This window comes from Sceloporus occidentalis, unplaced genomic scaffold, assembly GCF_023333645.1.
Source record: "Sceloporus occidentalis isolate IW3139 unplaced genomic scaffold, rSceOcc1.0.p SCAF_19, whole genome shotgun sequence".
Classification (NCBI taxonomy): Eukaryota; Metazoa; Chordata; class Lepidosauria; order Squamata; family Phrynosomatidae; genus Sceloporus; species Sceloporus occidentalis.
Genome location: NW_028316999.1, coordinates 10,097,382 through 10,113,665, shown reverse-complemented (window position 1 = coordinate 10,113,665; position 16,284 = coordinate 10,097,382). Strand labels below are relative to the sequence as shown.

At 37.3% G+C, this 16,284-nt stretch overlaps 1 protein-coding gene across 5 annotated transcripts in view; it reads right to left on the bottom strand.

Annotated features, from left to right (window-relative positions):
- Window positions 1–16,284, bottom strand: part of LOC149302383 (potassium voltage-gated channel subfamily KQT member 5-like) — a 274,371-nt gene that overhangs the window by 103,082 nt on the left and 155,005 nt on the right. For all 5 annotated transcript variants that reach the window (XM_089482467.1, XM_089482463.1, XM_089482466.1 and 2 more), the window contains exon 2: window positions 11,290–11,380. In XM_089482467.1, coding sequence (XP_089338593.1) covers window positions 11,290–11,380 — 91 coding nt within the window. The remainder of the gene's footprint in view (window positions 1–11,289; window positions 11,381–16,284) is intronic.

Genomic DNA, 16,284 nt, shown 5'->3' with positions numbered 1-16,284 from the left:
CTGACTGAACTATACAGGACCAGCTCACTACATGAGACAAGTTTGCCTTTAATAATGTATAGTGAAGTCTGTGAGCTGAAATTCCGTATCCTGCAGTCTCACTTTGCAGAATGAATCCCTGAGGTCTGTTCACTAAAGGGAGAAGTAGCAGCGTCAAGGGCAGCTGTGGTCTCAACACAAAGGTCCATCCCCAGTGAGCTTCTGTTCTAGGAAGAGATCGGCTGGCCCTGTGCAATGCATTTTTAAAGCAGTGGGATTTTCTTCAGTTGCCACATTCATCAAAAAATATACAGAGCCAGCTTAACCCTTCTTGCTGGAAGAACCCCAAAATGTTGATTCTTCGTAATGAATAGTGAAGCAAAAAGGGTCGAAACCAAAATTCTCGTGGCAACACTTTTGTGAATAAGCCCCCCTATATTAATTGCGTGGCACAACTAGAACAAAATTAATGCACAACTCACTTTTAAGGATATAAACTGAGAGAGAATATAACACTTAATGAATTTATTTGCACAGCCCCAAGATCTCCAATTTCATAAATAACTGCACTGACTAAGAAAATGGTTGAGGATGAACAAGGGTTATTTTTCACATGATAGGCTATGTTTCTAAGTAGAGTTAGGCAAAGGGCATGTTTTTTCCATTTATTAATCTAAAAGAAATCTTAAAGCAAAGAGTCTCACTAAATTTTCAGATAAGCCTTAGACTAAAGGTACCCAGGGTCATATTTATTTTGATGTTTTTTTGTCTTTTTCCACATCAACAGCATAATTGGTTGCCCCATACCCAGATTATTTTCTTTTCCAACCACACTTACTATATTACCCAGAACAAGGTGGCACCTGCCAGCTAACCTTATGGAACAAAGGTTTTTAAAGCCTTCTGGTTTTGTTGTTGTTTTTTTAGCAATTATGCAAGTTTTTAGATCAACATTCAGCAACTTGCCAAATACTTCACTAAAGTTGGTTTATGTTTGACTTGACTTTTAGTGAATATTCACGTGTTCATCAAGTAGCAATATGCCAATTGGGTTAAATTATGGCAAAGTTCCCTTTAACGGAAATTAAGGTAAGATCTCAACCTCCATTGAACAGGACCTTTGAGTATCTAACTTGACTTAATGTAAAGCTTGTAAAAACTTTGTTAGCGCAGTAAGCAGCCAAAATCTAAAACAATGGTGAATATACTAAAAAATAGAACTGGTCATTGTCTAGTTCAGTTCACGATCTTCTACTAACTGGCTTGGCCTCCTCTACCTCAATTAAAACTAGCAAATATGTTTTAGGTATATTATGATCCTCAATTAGGTTACTTTTGCACTCTACTGATCGTTTACTAATCGATTGATAAATTTGACTTGAGTGCACACAAAAGAACCTATGTTGTCAACTCATTTCTGTTTTACCTGGTTTTACTCTTCATTACGAAGTAATTTAAGAGCTTGATATTATTAATATCAACCAAGAGAAGAAAGGCCCGGTTTTAAACCAGCCAGAAAAAGACAGTCTAACTGGGGAAAATCTCCCAGTCTGCAATCTCTACTTAAACTGAGCGTTTCCGGATAAAATCCCCAGGTGCTCCGTCTCACGTCACTGGCTCAACACAATCAATATTCAAAGAAAAAGCAAGAGAGGCACCCCAGAGTTTTTTCCCAATTCATAAATATTTATTTATTTATTTATTGGAAAAAAATGTGTTTGATCAGAGTGAGGACTACACAGCAAACAACTTTCTTCTCAGAACTTAACACATTTCGCAGCTCACTTGGCACTTACTCATTAGTGTAAGATAACTAACATGCAGTAATTTAACTGTATGTGCTGCTTAATGGCAACCACTTGGATAGAATCTCATTAGTGCTTGTGAAGCATTTTACTCATTAACTATTGACGTATCATACAACACTCACTGTTTATATAACTAACACAGATAACTATAATCTGCTTGTGTATTACATAATGAAATTAAAAATGAATAAATACAAACAACCATGTAATAATTGTGTTAGGGCACATTATCCTTCTGAAAGAGGCTAAGGCCATCAGGAAATACTGTGTATATGAAAAGGTGTACATGGTCTGAAACAATGCTTAGGTAGGTGGTATGTGTCAAAGTAACATCCACATGAATGGCAGGACCCAAGGCACATGCACTTGGCCATCCTCATGATGTAAAGGAAAATGTGATTCATCAGACCAGGCCACCTTCTTCTATTGCTCAGTGGTCCAGTTCTCATATGCTCAAGTGCCCATTGTGGGCTAATATATCCCACTGACAGGTGCCATAATAACAAGATTATCCGTGTTATTGACTTCACCTGTCAGTGGTATAAATTACGCTTCCTGTATTGCAATTGGCATAGCCTTGTAAAGTGTATATTTTGTTATCATGAGCTCAGATATTATTGATATTGTTAGAACTGTCTATAAAGCTACATACCTTACATATCTTATGGCCACATGGGTAAGTGCTGTTAACTTTCAGTCAGCAGGCTGTCTCTTTTGGTTTTATTGGAGACAATTTATTGTGTAAAGATCTAGCGTTTCTAGCTCTGAACATTATTCCTGATTTAATTACTTTCTTATAGTCATGAGCTATACCTAATAGTGGTAAGTATTTCTTAATGATTTTAATAATGTCATTATACTCCACACTATATTTAGTACTAAAAGTAACAGGACCAAAGGAAAAATCATTGAGATTTTTTATTGAATAGAAAATAATTGTGTGTTAACAGATACTTAACAGAATTTAAGATGAAGTTTTTCTTTGTCATATATTAGGTGAACGCAAAAGGGAAACCCAAATCCACGTGTAGTAGTAAAATAAAAATAAACTAATAAATAAATAGATATTACCCCCAATGAAAGCAGCTACCAAACAGCACTCTTCCTCAAAGTGCGTGCAAATGCAGACCAGAAAAATTGGAGCGCATATACATAGGGGGAGAAACAAAAACAACGCCAATAGTGTAATATATCCAAAAAATAATAATGTAATAGTAGTGTAAGTACCACTCACAAAAGGACTGTATATTCAGGCTCATCAGATGTCAAACTTGAAAAACGATATCTGTAAAACCAAACATAAACCAGGATGGTGCAATATCTTCTGTCACTTGGTCTTAAAAGATCAAATTGCACTTACAGTTAAGATGTAGCACAACTCAAAAGATATTGTGCAAGCGCTTTTGGAAATAAAACATCCGGTATATGGTTAAAATTTCTCCAATTTATTTTCTCTCTCTCTCTACGCGTTTCGCCGATGGATCGTCGGCTTCATCAGGAGGAAAGGAAATCAAACGGCAATATAAATTATAAAAAAGGTCCATATAGCGTCCATTTAAATAGATGTAGGATTTCCGGGTATGTCATCACGTCCTCAGTCACGTCTTTGACCAGATAAAAGTCAGTTACCAAAAAGTCAACAAACTCTCAATTCTTCCATTGTTTGCAAAATGCATTTGTCTTTAAAGAACAGATTAGAAGAAATAAATTCACTTACAGCAGCATTTTTATCAAAGGGTCACATCTGAGGCATAATTATCTCTTCATCTTCCCGAGAAGGTAAAAAAAATGATTTCTATCACTCATATCTCTCACAAATTTGTTTATATCAAGTAAGGTATAGAAATCATCAAAATTACGGTATAGAACAACTGTTAAACCTTTACCTAAAAGTCAGAATTCTCCCTCAGCTAGTGTTATACAGATTAATAGCATTTTATGATTCTTCTTGAAGTAAAATGTCTAAGGATGGCCACTTCTCTTCTTCTGTAGGTGTCTGGTTCACCATTGTTTGTATTTGTGTATTTAGTTTCACTAAAAACTTCTTCTACTTTAGAAGTTCTGTATCAACGCAAGTCAGTTACTGGAGAAGAAGATGCAGAGGAAGCTATCAAAGAAAATGAGGTTCTGAAAGATAAACCAGAAATCTCTGCTCCACTGAATGAAACATTATGTTTACTGTTATCTTGTAATATAGACTTCCTTGGTTTTGTGGTACATTTCCACATAATCATTACAGTCTCCAATAAATGTGTCATTTTTTGGCAATTTCACCTTCAGCTTCGTGTTATATTTGCTTATTTGGATGTTTAAAATCCACTATAACTGGGTCTACTGTTTGGAACATTTTACATTCAATTATTTTACTCTGTATTGCGGTCAGAAATAGCTTACGATTAATTTCATTCATTTAAATGAGGAAGAATCCAATATTTTGTTCCACTCATCTTGAAATTGTTTATCTTCTTCAATAAATGTCAGAGATTGGAGTAAACACCAAGGGAGGTGGGAAACGCTTCTAAGATTTTTTTACTAAAAAATATTATTAAACATCCATGTCATTTACACCATCATTTTCTACTATATTAAAATGTAATATGTAATCTATATAAAAAATAAACAGGGATCTCACAAAGTAGGCTAATCATTCTCAAATTGCTTTATAATGAAACAGTATTAATATTCATATTATTTCTGGTACGTTTTCCCATTGTAATGATATAGTATATGTCTATTTTCCTTCTACCTAATGCAGCCCTCTCAACTTTGAATAGCTGGTTCACTTTAATATTCCATGAAAAGAGCATCACATGTAAAAAGACAAGCCAAAGCCTGAAACAGCATGCGTGGGATCTTGTAAACATCGTAGTTATTTTGCCTTGCTTAGTCATTAGTTCCAGTCACACAATTTCTTTTTTTTCTGACACCAGTAGGAAAGAATTTCGAGCCAAACAATTATGAAGCAAACAATGAGGCAGCAGAAGTATCACATAATATACAGAATACAAAATGTGAGGCTCAACCCTATATTTTCTCTCTGTATTCAAAACCATTACTAATGAACCTAAATTGCAGACACCACAGTCAGGCACATTAGGGATACATTTATGATATAATGCCTAACACTGTTAACACTGTTCAATAACTTTGGCTAATTGTTAGAAAATGTATTGGAGCGAGATATCTTTTATTTTTAATAATAAGACCACAGTATTATCAATAATCCATAAAATAAGCTTAGCTAAAAATATAAGTTATCATAAACCATCTATACACAAAATAATAATTATTAATGAATAGATGCTAATAATGATTTGAAGAAAAACAGCAAAATGAAATTCCCGACTTTATAGAGAAATACTTTGCATGTATACACATTCATTAAAAATATTCAAATGACCTGTGTTGCAGTAGTTATTCCTGAAAATGATTCATTTAATGAATGTTGACTTTTACTCATAAGATAAGAAACTAGTATTTTATTTAGAGGTTTTTTTTTACAGTGTAACAAAGCCAATAGGTTTTTGCATCAGAATAAACAAATACTAAATTGATAATGTAATAAACTCTATAATTTGGGAAACACTATTGCTGTTATGGGCATCTATCGGCTGGCATTAAGGCTGTTAAACTACTCTCGAGTCATCCGCAGAGAGCGATTGGTATAGGCTAGATACATTTGATGTGAGCTGTAGTTCAATTTGCTTGTGTACAGACAGCAGACAGGACTAGCATTACTAATACGGCCACCAGACCGTTTTCTATTATCAAAATCCAGTGCAAAAAAAGGAATGTTAACCTGCATACCAATTTCCAGTGTCCTATGCTGGAACTCATGGTTGTGTGCGATGTCACATGTGGCTCCATCCACAAAATGCAGACACTGTATTCCCACCCCTCATCTCTTCCCACATGCGCTGTGTATTTGAGACTACTAGACGTTATGGGATAACCTGAAAATGTGAAATGCCCTAGTCTATGTGGAGGATATAAGCAAATATGTGCCATTAAGAATGTATTGTTAATACCTGTAATTGTTTATACTTATACTTTATAAATAAGCCAACCCAGAGATTCTCCAAACATGAACATTTTAATTCTCCAATAAAAGTTCTATTTTTGTTGCTCAATAACTGCAATCAGGTGGTAATAATAACCAGACGTGCAAATGATTCAGACAAATTTTTTGTTACATTTTGGTTCCATTAGTTTTGGACTATGAATTTCGATTCCTGCTCTATTGATGTGGACAAAATTTGGAAGGATGTTTCCATTTGGAAACGGAATTGGTTGCCACCCTCATTTACTCTCTCATGCTCTCTCACATCATCTCTCACACTCTCATTCACATTCTCTCCCTACTTTTCTCTGTGAACCTGGCTTCCCGGTGATCTTCTGCACAGGGAGGAGCCTCCTGACACATCCTCTTGCCCTACTGGAGGAACAGGGAGAAGCTGTACCCGTTGCTCTGCCCTTTGCAAAACTGCAAAAGCCAGAATAATGCAGATAGATTTGCAGAGAAAGAGAGTTGCAAAATAGCCTTCTCTTTCTCTGTGAACCTGTCTTAATTATTCTGGCCTCTAAGTGAACTTTCACAAAAAGGCAACACTTGCAAGCACATCATTTCCCTGTTCATCAAATCAGGGAAGTGGTGTACCTAGAGGCTCTGCCCTTTTGCAGGTAACTGCCATGATTTTGTCCTGCTTCTTCAAAAAGTAGACACTGGTGTATACAATAAAAGGCAGCATAACAATATGGTTTTATGTGCTCCTGTAGTACAGCAATTGCAGAGAGTTGTTTTTTTTAAACATCGATAATTGAAGATGTAATAAAAAGCCATACCTCAACACACATCCCCTCCTACCCCCAGCCTTCATATATTTTACACTTTGTCATGAAATTTGATTAAAAACATGTTCTATGGTTTCAAGCTACTTTTATGTGAGAAGCTCAAGAATCATATTCCAAAAAGGAAGCAGCCAATCAATGGCAGGAAAGCACTTATATTGAAGCCAATTGAAGCAGGGTAGCCCTAAGAATAACCAAGATGACCAGTAGGGTCAAGTAACATGGATTATGTGGCCAGGGCTCTACAAAGGGGAAGACAGAGGAAGACGTAAGAGAGAGTGTATGTACATATGCATGTGTATTTGTATGTTGTTAAAGTGTGTGTTAGTGTATTATGTTAGAGAGTGTGCATATTTAAGTGTATGGTGTTAGAGTGTGAGTGTTATTGTATGGAATCAGTGCATGTTGTCCACATGTGTGTGTTAGCATATGGTATAAGAGTGTGTGTATGTTAGTGTATGGCGTTAACATTATTATTATTATCTTTTATATAGTTAGCGCCAACAATTTACGCAGTGCTTAATACAATACATAAATTCAAGGAATATGACAATTGAGAATTGACAGACTAAGACAAACCGATACATTAGGTGGAGAGAGCCCTGCCCACAAGCTTACAATCTTGAGGAAATGGGGTGACAAACATAAGGCACTGTCAGGCATCACCTAGAGTCCCACAGACCGCAAGGCGTGGCCGCCCCTTTAAGAGGCCCGGCTGGACTTAAACTCACTATGTCATCACCTAGTTCTGTTATGGACTGAACCCCGCCTCTCTCACCTGGCCTCATCATCATCAGGCTTTAACCCCTTCGTGACAAAGGCTGATTTTACTTTTTGTACCCTTTTGTGACAATGGCCGTTTTAACATTTCTGCGCTGCTCGTGTTTAGCTGTAATTTTCTTCTTCCCCGTTTACTGAACCCACACACATTAGATATTGTTTTTTTCAGGACAAGAAGGGCTTTCTTTAGATGACATTGTTTTGATTGTATCATATTATTTACTATTAAAAAAAGTATAAAATATGGTGAAAAAGTTAGAAAAAAAATGACTGTTTCTAACTTTTAGTTGAAAAATCTTTTACTCATCTATAAAAGGTAATGAAAATACCAGCTAAATAGATTCTACTATTTGTCCTGAGTTTAGAAATACCCAATGTTTTTATGTTTTTTTGCTTTTTTCTACACATTATGGGGCAATAAGTACAGGTAGCGTTTTGCTATTTGAAAGCCATTTTTTCCAAATCTGGTAATTCTTCCCCCATGTGCCATTTCGGGTATATTTGAAGCCAACCCATGCAATTTACCCCATCAAATCATATATTTTTTAAAACTAGACACCCCAGGGTATTCCAAATGCCAGTATTTTTACCCTTTCCAAGCACTAATTCTACCATCAGCCTTTGTCAAACTTTGTGGTAGTCATTTTTTTGCATTTGTTTTGTCACACACATTTTACTTCAGGTATGAATTAAAAGGTTCTCGTATATGTCACTATCACAAAACACCCCAATATGTGTTCAGCAACATCTCCTAAGTACAGCGATACCTCACATGAATGATTTTGCCTGGCTGTTTGGGGGCAAAAGGGCCACATTTGGGACATGCACATTTTTCAATGTTGAACTTTGGCATTTGGGGATGCCCACTGCCCATGCCCTATTTGGTACATCTTTGAGCCGGGCCATTTCAGTGTGCCCAACAAAACCATATATTTTTGAAAACTAGAAACCCCAGGGTATTTTAAATGCTGGTATTTTAACTCTTTGCATGCACACATTTTACCACCAGAATTTTTTCAAAGTTTGCAATAGTATTTTTTCCCCCACACACCTACTTTATGTATGAATTTACAGCTCCTGGTTTATGCCGCTGTCACACGACACCCCAATATGTGTTCAGCAACTCTCCTGAGTACAGTGATACCCCACATGCATGCGTTTGTCATTTTTGGGGGGAACTAAAAGGCCACATTTTGTACGTGTGCATTTTTCTAATTGGAAATTAGATGTGTGGCCATCCTTCCCCCCGTGTTATTTGAGACATTGTTGAACCCGGCCAATTCATTTTACCCCATCAAATCATACATTTTTTTAAAGTAGACACCCCATGGGCATTTAATATGCCAGTATTTTAACTCTTTCCATGCGAGAATTGCTTTAAGCTAATATGCTAATTTTAGGACTTGCTCACAAAAATATATTTTTTATATATATATATTTTTTTGCCTTTTTTTAAAAAAATTGAAAAAAATTTTTCAACTTGAAGGTTCCCCTGATAGTGACATCAGTGGGAAATTATTTTTAAATTTTACAGTTTTTTTTACTATTTTTTTCTAATTATTATTAATTTTATTTTTTTATTTATTTTTACTAATCACACTGTGATTAGAAAGCTGGGCTCCATTGACTTGCATGGTTGAATGCAGTACCTGTATTCAACCTGCAAGTGGAGCCAGATTTCTCTAGAGGGTCTGGAGACCGTCTAGCGAACTTTTTCATCTTTATTGTTTTTTTTCCCGGGCTCTCCGGGGCGGTCACAGTCCATCCAGAGGTAAGTGTTTTGGTGTCGCTGGATGCTTCCTGATCGAGGCATTCCAGCGACACCATTTAAGTTTAGGAGGTGATCGTTGATCGCATCCTAAACGCTTTTAAAACGCTTTTAAAACAATGTATGGCGGATGTTGACGCCCCGGGGAGGGGCCAGAGATGGCCCCGAGTGCCGATCGTGGCGTTGCTGAATGCCTCGAGGTCGAGGCATTACAGCAACGCCGTTTGGGTGCAGAAAACGAAAGTAGATCGCTTTCTGCACCCGTTTAAAGACGTGCCGGTGCTGGCATGTCAATTGTCGTTAACGACTTGATTTTCCGTGACGTGCCCGGACCGGCAATTGTCATCAAAAGGTTAAAAGATCAACCTCACCTCCAGCCCAGTATCTGGTTGTTGTTTTTGCTTCTGGATGCGCTGTGATTATATGCCTGATTTCCTGGACTTTGACCTCTGCTTTGATACCTCGTTTATGAACCTACGCTGCCTGCCTTTGACCTTGGAACTGTTTTTGACTACGCTACTTGCCTTTGCCCTTTGTACTGGAACTGTGAATTCGTTTATGAATCTACACTGACTGCCTTTGTCCTTGGCACTATTTAATTAACTACACTGCCGTGTTTCTTTCGTTGGGACTGTATGTTTAATTTTGGTTGCTCATTAAAACACCTTGCTTATCAAACATGCGCTACGCTCCTTCCCTGTTTCTGACAGGCACAGAGAAAGGGTGAGAAGTAGTGTGGTGGTTGTTTCAGTGACAAGGAAGGTCTAGCATCTAAGATGGTATGCTTCTCTGAAGAAGTGAGTTTTGAGATGTTTCTTGAATGTCGGGAGGGAGGGTGAATGCTGAAGGTTCGGTGGAAGTAGATTCCAGAGATATGGGGCAGCTCGAGTAAAATCTTGTAGAAGGGAAAAGGAAGAGGTGATAAGTAAGGAGGAGAGCCTTAGCCCATGGGAAGAACGTAGGGATCGAGTAGGAGAGTATTTGCTAATGAGGGCACAAATGTATGGAAGAACAGTATTATGGAGGGCCTTATATGTTAGTATCAGGATTTTAAATTTAATTCTTAAGGTAATAGGGAGCCAGTAGAGCGTTTCACAGAGTGGGGAAGCAGAAGAAAAGCGGCGTGCAAGGAAGATAAGCCTTAGCAGCAGTGGTGTGTGTGTTTGTATTTGGTGTTAACTTGAGTGTATGAATAGTTGTTAGTGTGTGTCAGCATATGGTGTTAGAGTCTTAACGTGAGCCTAGTGTTAGTGGTCCCTGGGGGAAAGATGTGGAGTGTGTTTGTGTGTATGCATGGGTATGGTGGGTGTGGGTGTAAGGGTATGGTGTTTGTTTGTATGTTATGGGGGTGGGGACCATAGGCTCAACACAGAATGAAAGTTCTTTCCACAGATGCTTATGGGGGGTCTCAATAGACCCCTGCCCACAGCGTTTGCTCCGCCAGTGGTGGAGTTGAATGGAGATAAGTATATTACTGTACATTAAACAGATGGGAGCCAGGCAGGGGGGAGAGGATACTGCAGAATCCATGCAAAGACAATATAATCCTTGTTAGCTTACTATGCATTTGCAAGAGGGGGGGGGTGCTAGAGAAACATTAAAGGACCTATCAGCTACCATAAACTGCATATAATTGTTGAAGTATCCCTTTAAGTCCTTGTAGACATGGCCGGACTTAATGACGAGGCGGTCCTGGCACATTACTTATTTATGCTCACGAACCTGTGCGGAATGGCATATACAGCTGGTGGCTGTACACTACTACACCCGATCTGCTGTTGAAGTGGCAGACTGCATGAGCATTTGATCGATGTGTCAGATGGCCAGTCCAGGCCTGCATGCAACTTCTAGTGCATCTAAAAGTTTGACACATGTGCTGGGTACATACATAGTGTTTTTAAATGTATATGAAAAAATCATTTCTGCACTTTGCTGATCTAGGTACTAGTTGAGCTGTGCTCATTCACAACCCACTCCATTCTATGGAGAGAAGATTGTGGACACATGCATAGCACCCGTTCCTTCAGCTTACATAGTTTAAACCTATACATTCACTCGATGATCATTCTTTTAAATTTCAATTGTATTAGTATTACCAGCACTTACCAGAACAAACAGGCAATATGAAGCGTGATCTTGATGTTCAGGGATAGTGGAAAACACTGATAAAATCAAGCAGCTGAAGACAAGCAGAAAACTGAAAAAGAGAAAAAAAGGAATTTATTTTGTTTGCTCATTGATTCCTATTCTATTATGTATATATCTACATGGGCACGGATTAGATAGATTTAGTCATTAACATTTCAACTTCTAAAAAGCACTATGTAAGTGAATGGGGTTTATTCACTAACATAGGAGGTGGCAGAAGAGTTTGCAGACAGTTGCAGTTTGTACTTACCCAATTCACAATGCATTTTTAAGGGCTGTACTGGCATAGTTCTATCAGTAAGGTGACTTTCAAGAAGTCTCAATTATTTAACAATGCATCATACAATGCCAGCCAAGCTTTTGTTAAACCAGAAGCTCATGGGACCTTTACAATGTATAATGGCATTGGTGAGGAGAAGCTAAAACTCCTCCGACAGCTCCAAATAATCTGAGCAATGTTCTTGTGATTTGAAGAAGTGGTGCCCATGTTCAGTTCATGAGAGTTAAAAACACAACAGGTTGCTCCAGGATGATACATAAACATTTGTACGTTTGTTCTCCAGCACCTTAGCAGGCAACTGTAAGGGGTTTGACCCTTATAAAGAGCAGGGCTAGCTATGGATAGAGACAAAGCTAGCCCCTGCTTATTTCTGAAGGACCAAAGTTGGTGGGGGGGTAGGGGTAACCTGGGCATGGAATGGATATGGCGAAACACTGCTGCTTCACCCAGAGATTGAGGACACCAAGCCAGAGCCCAGCTCTGTATACAATAAATGACTTGATGCACTCTTGCAATAAATGGGAGAAATAAAATATGACCACTGACTAACAAATATTAATTAAGAACAACAATATCTGACTCATTACTTTATAAGGGCAAAAAAATACTGAAGACACTAAAATGTAGTAAAACCAAAGTAAATCATATTCCTTTATACACTTTCTGCACTCTATCATTATAGAGTTTTATGTATATCTTTGTCTCATCTGTTTGGACTCCAGTTGTGAAATCATCCGTGAATTATTAACATTGTAATAACATCAAGACATGAGTTCTTATGGAGCATGTAGCATTTTTCATGGCATTTTGTTTAATGTACCAAGAGTGCACCTCCCTGAAGCTTGTTGAGTGTCCTTGCTTTTTGGATTTCCTTACTTAGAATCCAGGTTAAAGCAACAAAGAGTAAAACGCATTGCTCTTCACACTTGCCTGCTATAAGTAGGAGATAATAAGAGACACAGTACACTTGCAGTTAGGGTCCCAGCGATTCCACTACCTTAAACTGAACAAGGTAGATTGGTGTACACCAGACTTACGGTAGCGGTTGCCTTTATTGTGGGACAGCAAAGTGTCCTGTGAAGCACTCTCCAAGTGGCACCCCATGGCTGATTTTTTTGCACACATTGATGAGATCAGAAAATTTCCTTTTAAAATCAATTTATCTACTATATAACAATAATGGAACACAAAAACATTATTTGGTTCTAGTACATTTTCTGGCAACCAGGTAAACTTCAAAAAAATTATAAATAAAGATCGCGGCAAAGTGCTTGATCTATAGCGCTTTGATCATCTCCCAGAGAAATTCGGCATTCTAAATGTGGTGTTCTTTGACACATAGTTCAAACGCCATGTTATTAATCAATAATGTTACATATACAAGTATACGGCAAGATTGCAGGTTCATGGGACTCAATGTATTTAATAACAAAACCTAGCCATTGGCAATAAAATACTATTCAGGTTCAATGAAGGGAAAATGTTTGGAGGTATTAATGGGTTGTTTCAAGAAAATGGTAGAACTTAATGGAATTTCTATTACTTATCAGTTTCAGGAGTTGCTTATACTTGAGTGGTCACATCACAAAACTATGCCACAATGTATAATACATTGGGCTGATCAATTTTACTTTATGAAAATGACTACTTTAGCATGGAGAGAAAGCATACCTTTTTTGGCCAACTGACATGTAACAGATTGCAAGCTTTCAAGGCTATTTGAGTCTCTGAAAACTTTGGCACAGTGGAAAAAATTATAAAGGATTAAAATGCAGGTTGTGGGGGCGGTGATGTGCACGCCCCACTCTGCGCCCCACTACCTGCCCATTTTCCCTTCAAACAGCAGTGTGTCCCAAGATGTCAGGGGGACTGCCCACTGAGGTCAGCAGGATTTTCTATCCATACCCCACAAGGGTGGTCTAGGTAGCTGGAGCAATGAAGTTCCCAGGTATGCTATTATTTACAATGGTTCCTGTATTAATTTATGGATATTTGGGCTCAATTTCGTTTTGGGTCAGCCTAAATATTTTGTAGGTAACTGCCAAATCAGAAAAAAAAAATCCAGACGTTATTTGTTTGGTAAAAATCACATAAATGGATTCCATCTTCATTTCCTAGGTATATGTGGATTCCATATTCATTAGTATAATCTGCTCTGGGCCAACCAGGCGTGGGTAGCAGATTGGGGGAGATGGCAGTTGCTGCTCAATGGGCCAGTTATATCTAGCCTCAGCTGGCCCATTTAGGGTGGTTGTAACTGGTCTAGACAACACAGCCTCCATAGCTCTGTAGCAGAGGATATGATGATATATCCCAGTAGTGTTCATCAGAAAGTGATGGGAGCTGGAAAGGGGGTGACAAGTGCTGCCTTGGGTCACAGCTCCCAATAAGAATACATCGGTGCTCATATCTGATACATCAATTAAAACATTCAATATGAATATAAAATACGAACATAGTTTTCAAATAAATATTCCATTTACCCATAGATGAATAAAAAGGAAAAAATATGAAAAAGGAAACATTTATGTTATAAAAAATAGAAACACCTTATGCAAAATTCTTGCATGATTGAGTACTTAAAGCTTATAATTGCATGTCTTTCAAATGCAGCATTTTGCTAGATTTTTATTTCTGTTATAAAATGGATAATGCCTGTTTTCATTTGATATACAGCCCAATGTAAAGACAATATTGAAACAGTAATTACCGTGTCCCTTCATTACACTTTTATAAATTGTCTATTTACTAAAATGTGGCGACCTCATAACTACACAAATACGTTATCTCATTCTGCATTGTGTATGGATTGCGGTAGAATCTTTTGAACTTGCACCTGTTCGCATTGTTAATTAAAATGTGTACTTTAAAACTTTGCAATTTTCAGCTGACCATGTATTTTAGTAGTAGCATATATATACTGCCAGAAGCAGAATTAGCCAAGGTCGCTGTTATGGGGGCAACAAAAATTCACACATTTTAACTTGTTTGTGTATGTCATTAATATAGGGAGAATAGAAAAAAATCTCTCCCAGTCAAACATGCTTGATCACCCACACTACTGACAGTACTACTGTCTTAAACAGTTCTACTATATAAGATTTTCGTACAACTGGAAGACAACTGTCTATTCATTTAATATGGCTGAGACACAACATCTTTACTTCATAAACATAGTAATTATATATATATATATATATATACACAGTATATATTCAGGAATAGTTATGTAAAGCAATACAAAATTCTAAGGAGATGAAATGCATATGTCAAAATATTTAGAAGCTGAAACATTACCCAGTGTGGCATGCTTCAATTACCCACTTCTGAAGTATCTCCCTTAAAAAGTCATCTTTTCAACATTTCTCTGAAAACAGATAGTGGCATCCAGACAGTGTGGAAAATAATAGTTTAACAGTTTTGATAATGCACGGCACATGGCTTCAATTTTCCACCATTTATAGTTTTAGCTCGAACTGTTTATGGAGGAAAATGAGATATGGCAAAGGTTATTGCCATTTGTTAGAAGTGTTTGACAAATGGTGTATAGAGCTTCAAATTTCTTCCATAGAAAGGGACTTATAAATTTATATTATAAACCTTCATTTCAAATGACGTGCATCTTATATTTTAAGTAAGATGTACACTGGGGAACCTGTGAATTAGCTTGGAATAAAATACACACATTTCTTTCACTGTTTAAATATTCACTCAACCGAAAGAGAAATATAATATTGCCATATATTTAAAAGTGCAATATCTTCCATAGTGTATATCATAATTATAACTTCTACTATGCCTTTCCTAGTGATTCTTTTCATTCACCCAGCTTTTAAGAAAAGAACAGCTGATGAAAAAAGGGAATTTACAGATTAAACTCAATATTATGTGTGATATTCACCAAATGGTGAATTGATTATTTTATATGTATTCCGCTGATCAGTTTATAAAGTAAGCTAAATTAAATAAATTAAAAAATAATAATTAAACAATACTAATAATACTAATAATAATTAAATAATTTTTTTTGCATTTCCCAACATTTCACATGACAGTAAAAATCATAGTATATTTGTAATACAATGTTTTAGACACTCTAAGACAAACCTTGCCTGGGATTCATTTACCAGTAAGGTAAAGAATATAATATTTTAATATACTGAAGGAAGAGTAAAATACTTGCAGAATATAGTGAGCACATACTTTAAAATAGGTAATAAAAACAAAATAATTGAACCCTGCTTAGCTAGGAGGATCGTGATGAGACACTTGCAACATCTAGGATGTGATATTTTTAAAAGGTTGTAAATGTCCTTGGTCATCAGTCATGCCAGGCAAATGCCGGGTGGGCCAGTGACTTTGTTCCTTCCACTCACCATGATCGCCGACTGTGCAGCCATTCCAATGTTTTAGTGTGCAAAACCCAAGTGAGTTCATCCAACATTTCAGTGATTACACCTATGCATCCCTGGGAAGTCTCCAGGTTTGACCCGGAGAACACTAAGAGAAGTGTCTAGTTTCTCTGGGTCAACACTCAAATCCTCTGGATCGTGGTATTGGGGTTCTGACATGCCCCATTTCCCCTTTAAATGGGGGTGTTTCCTGAGATGTCAGAAGGAACACCCACTGACATCAGCGGGAACACCACTGACGTCAGCAGGACTGCCCCCTAC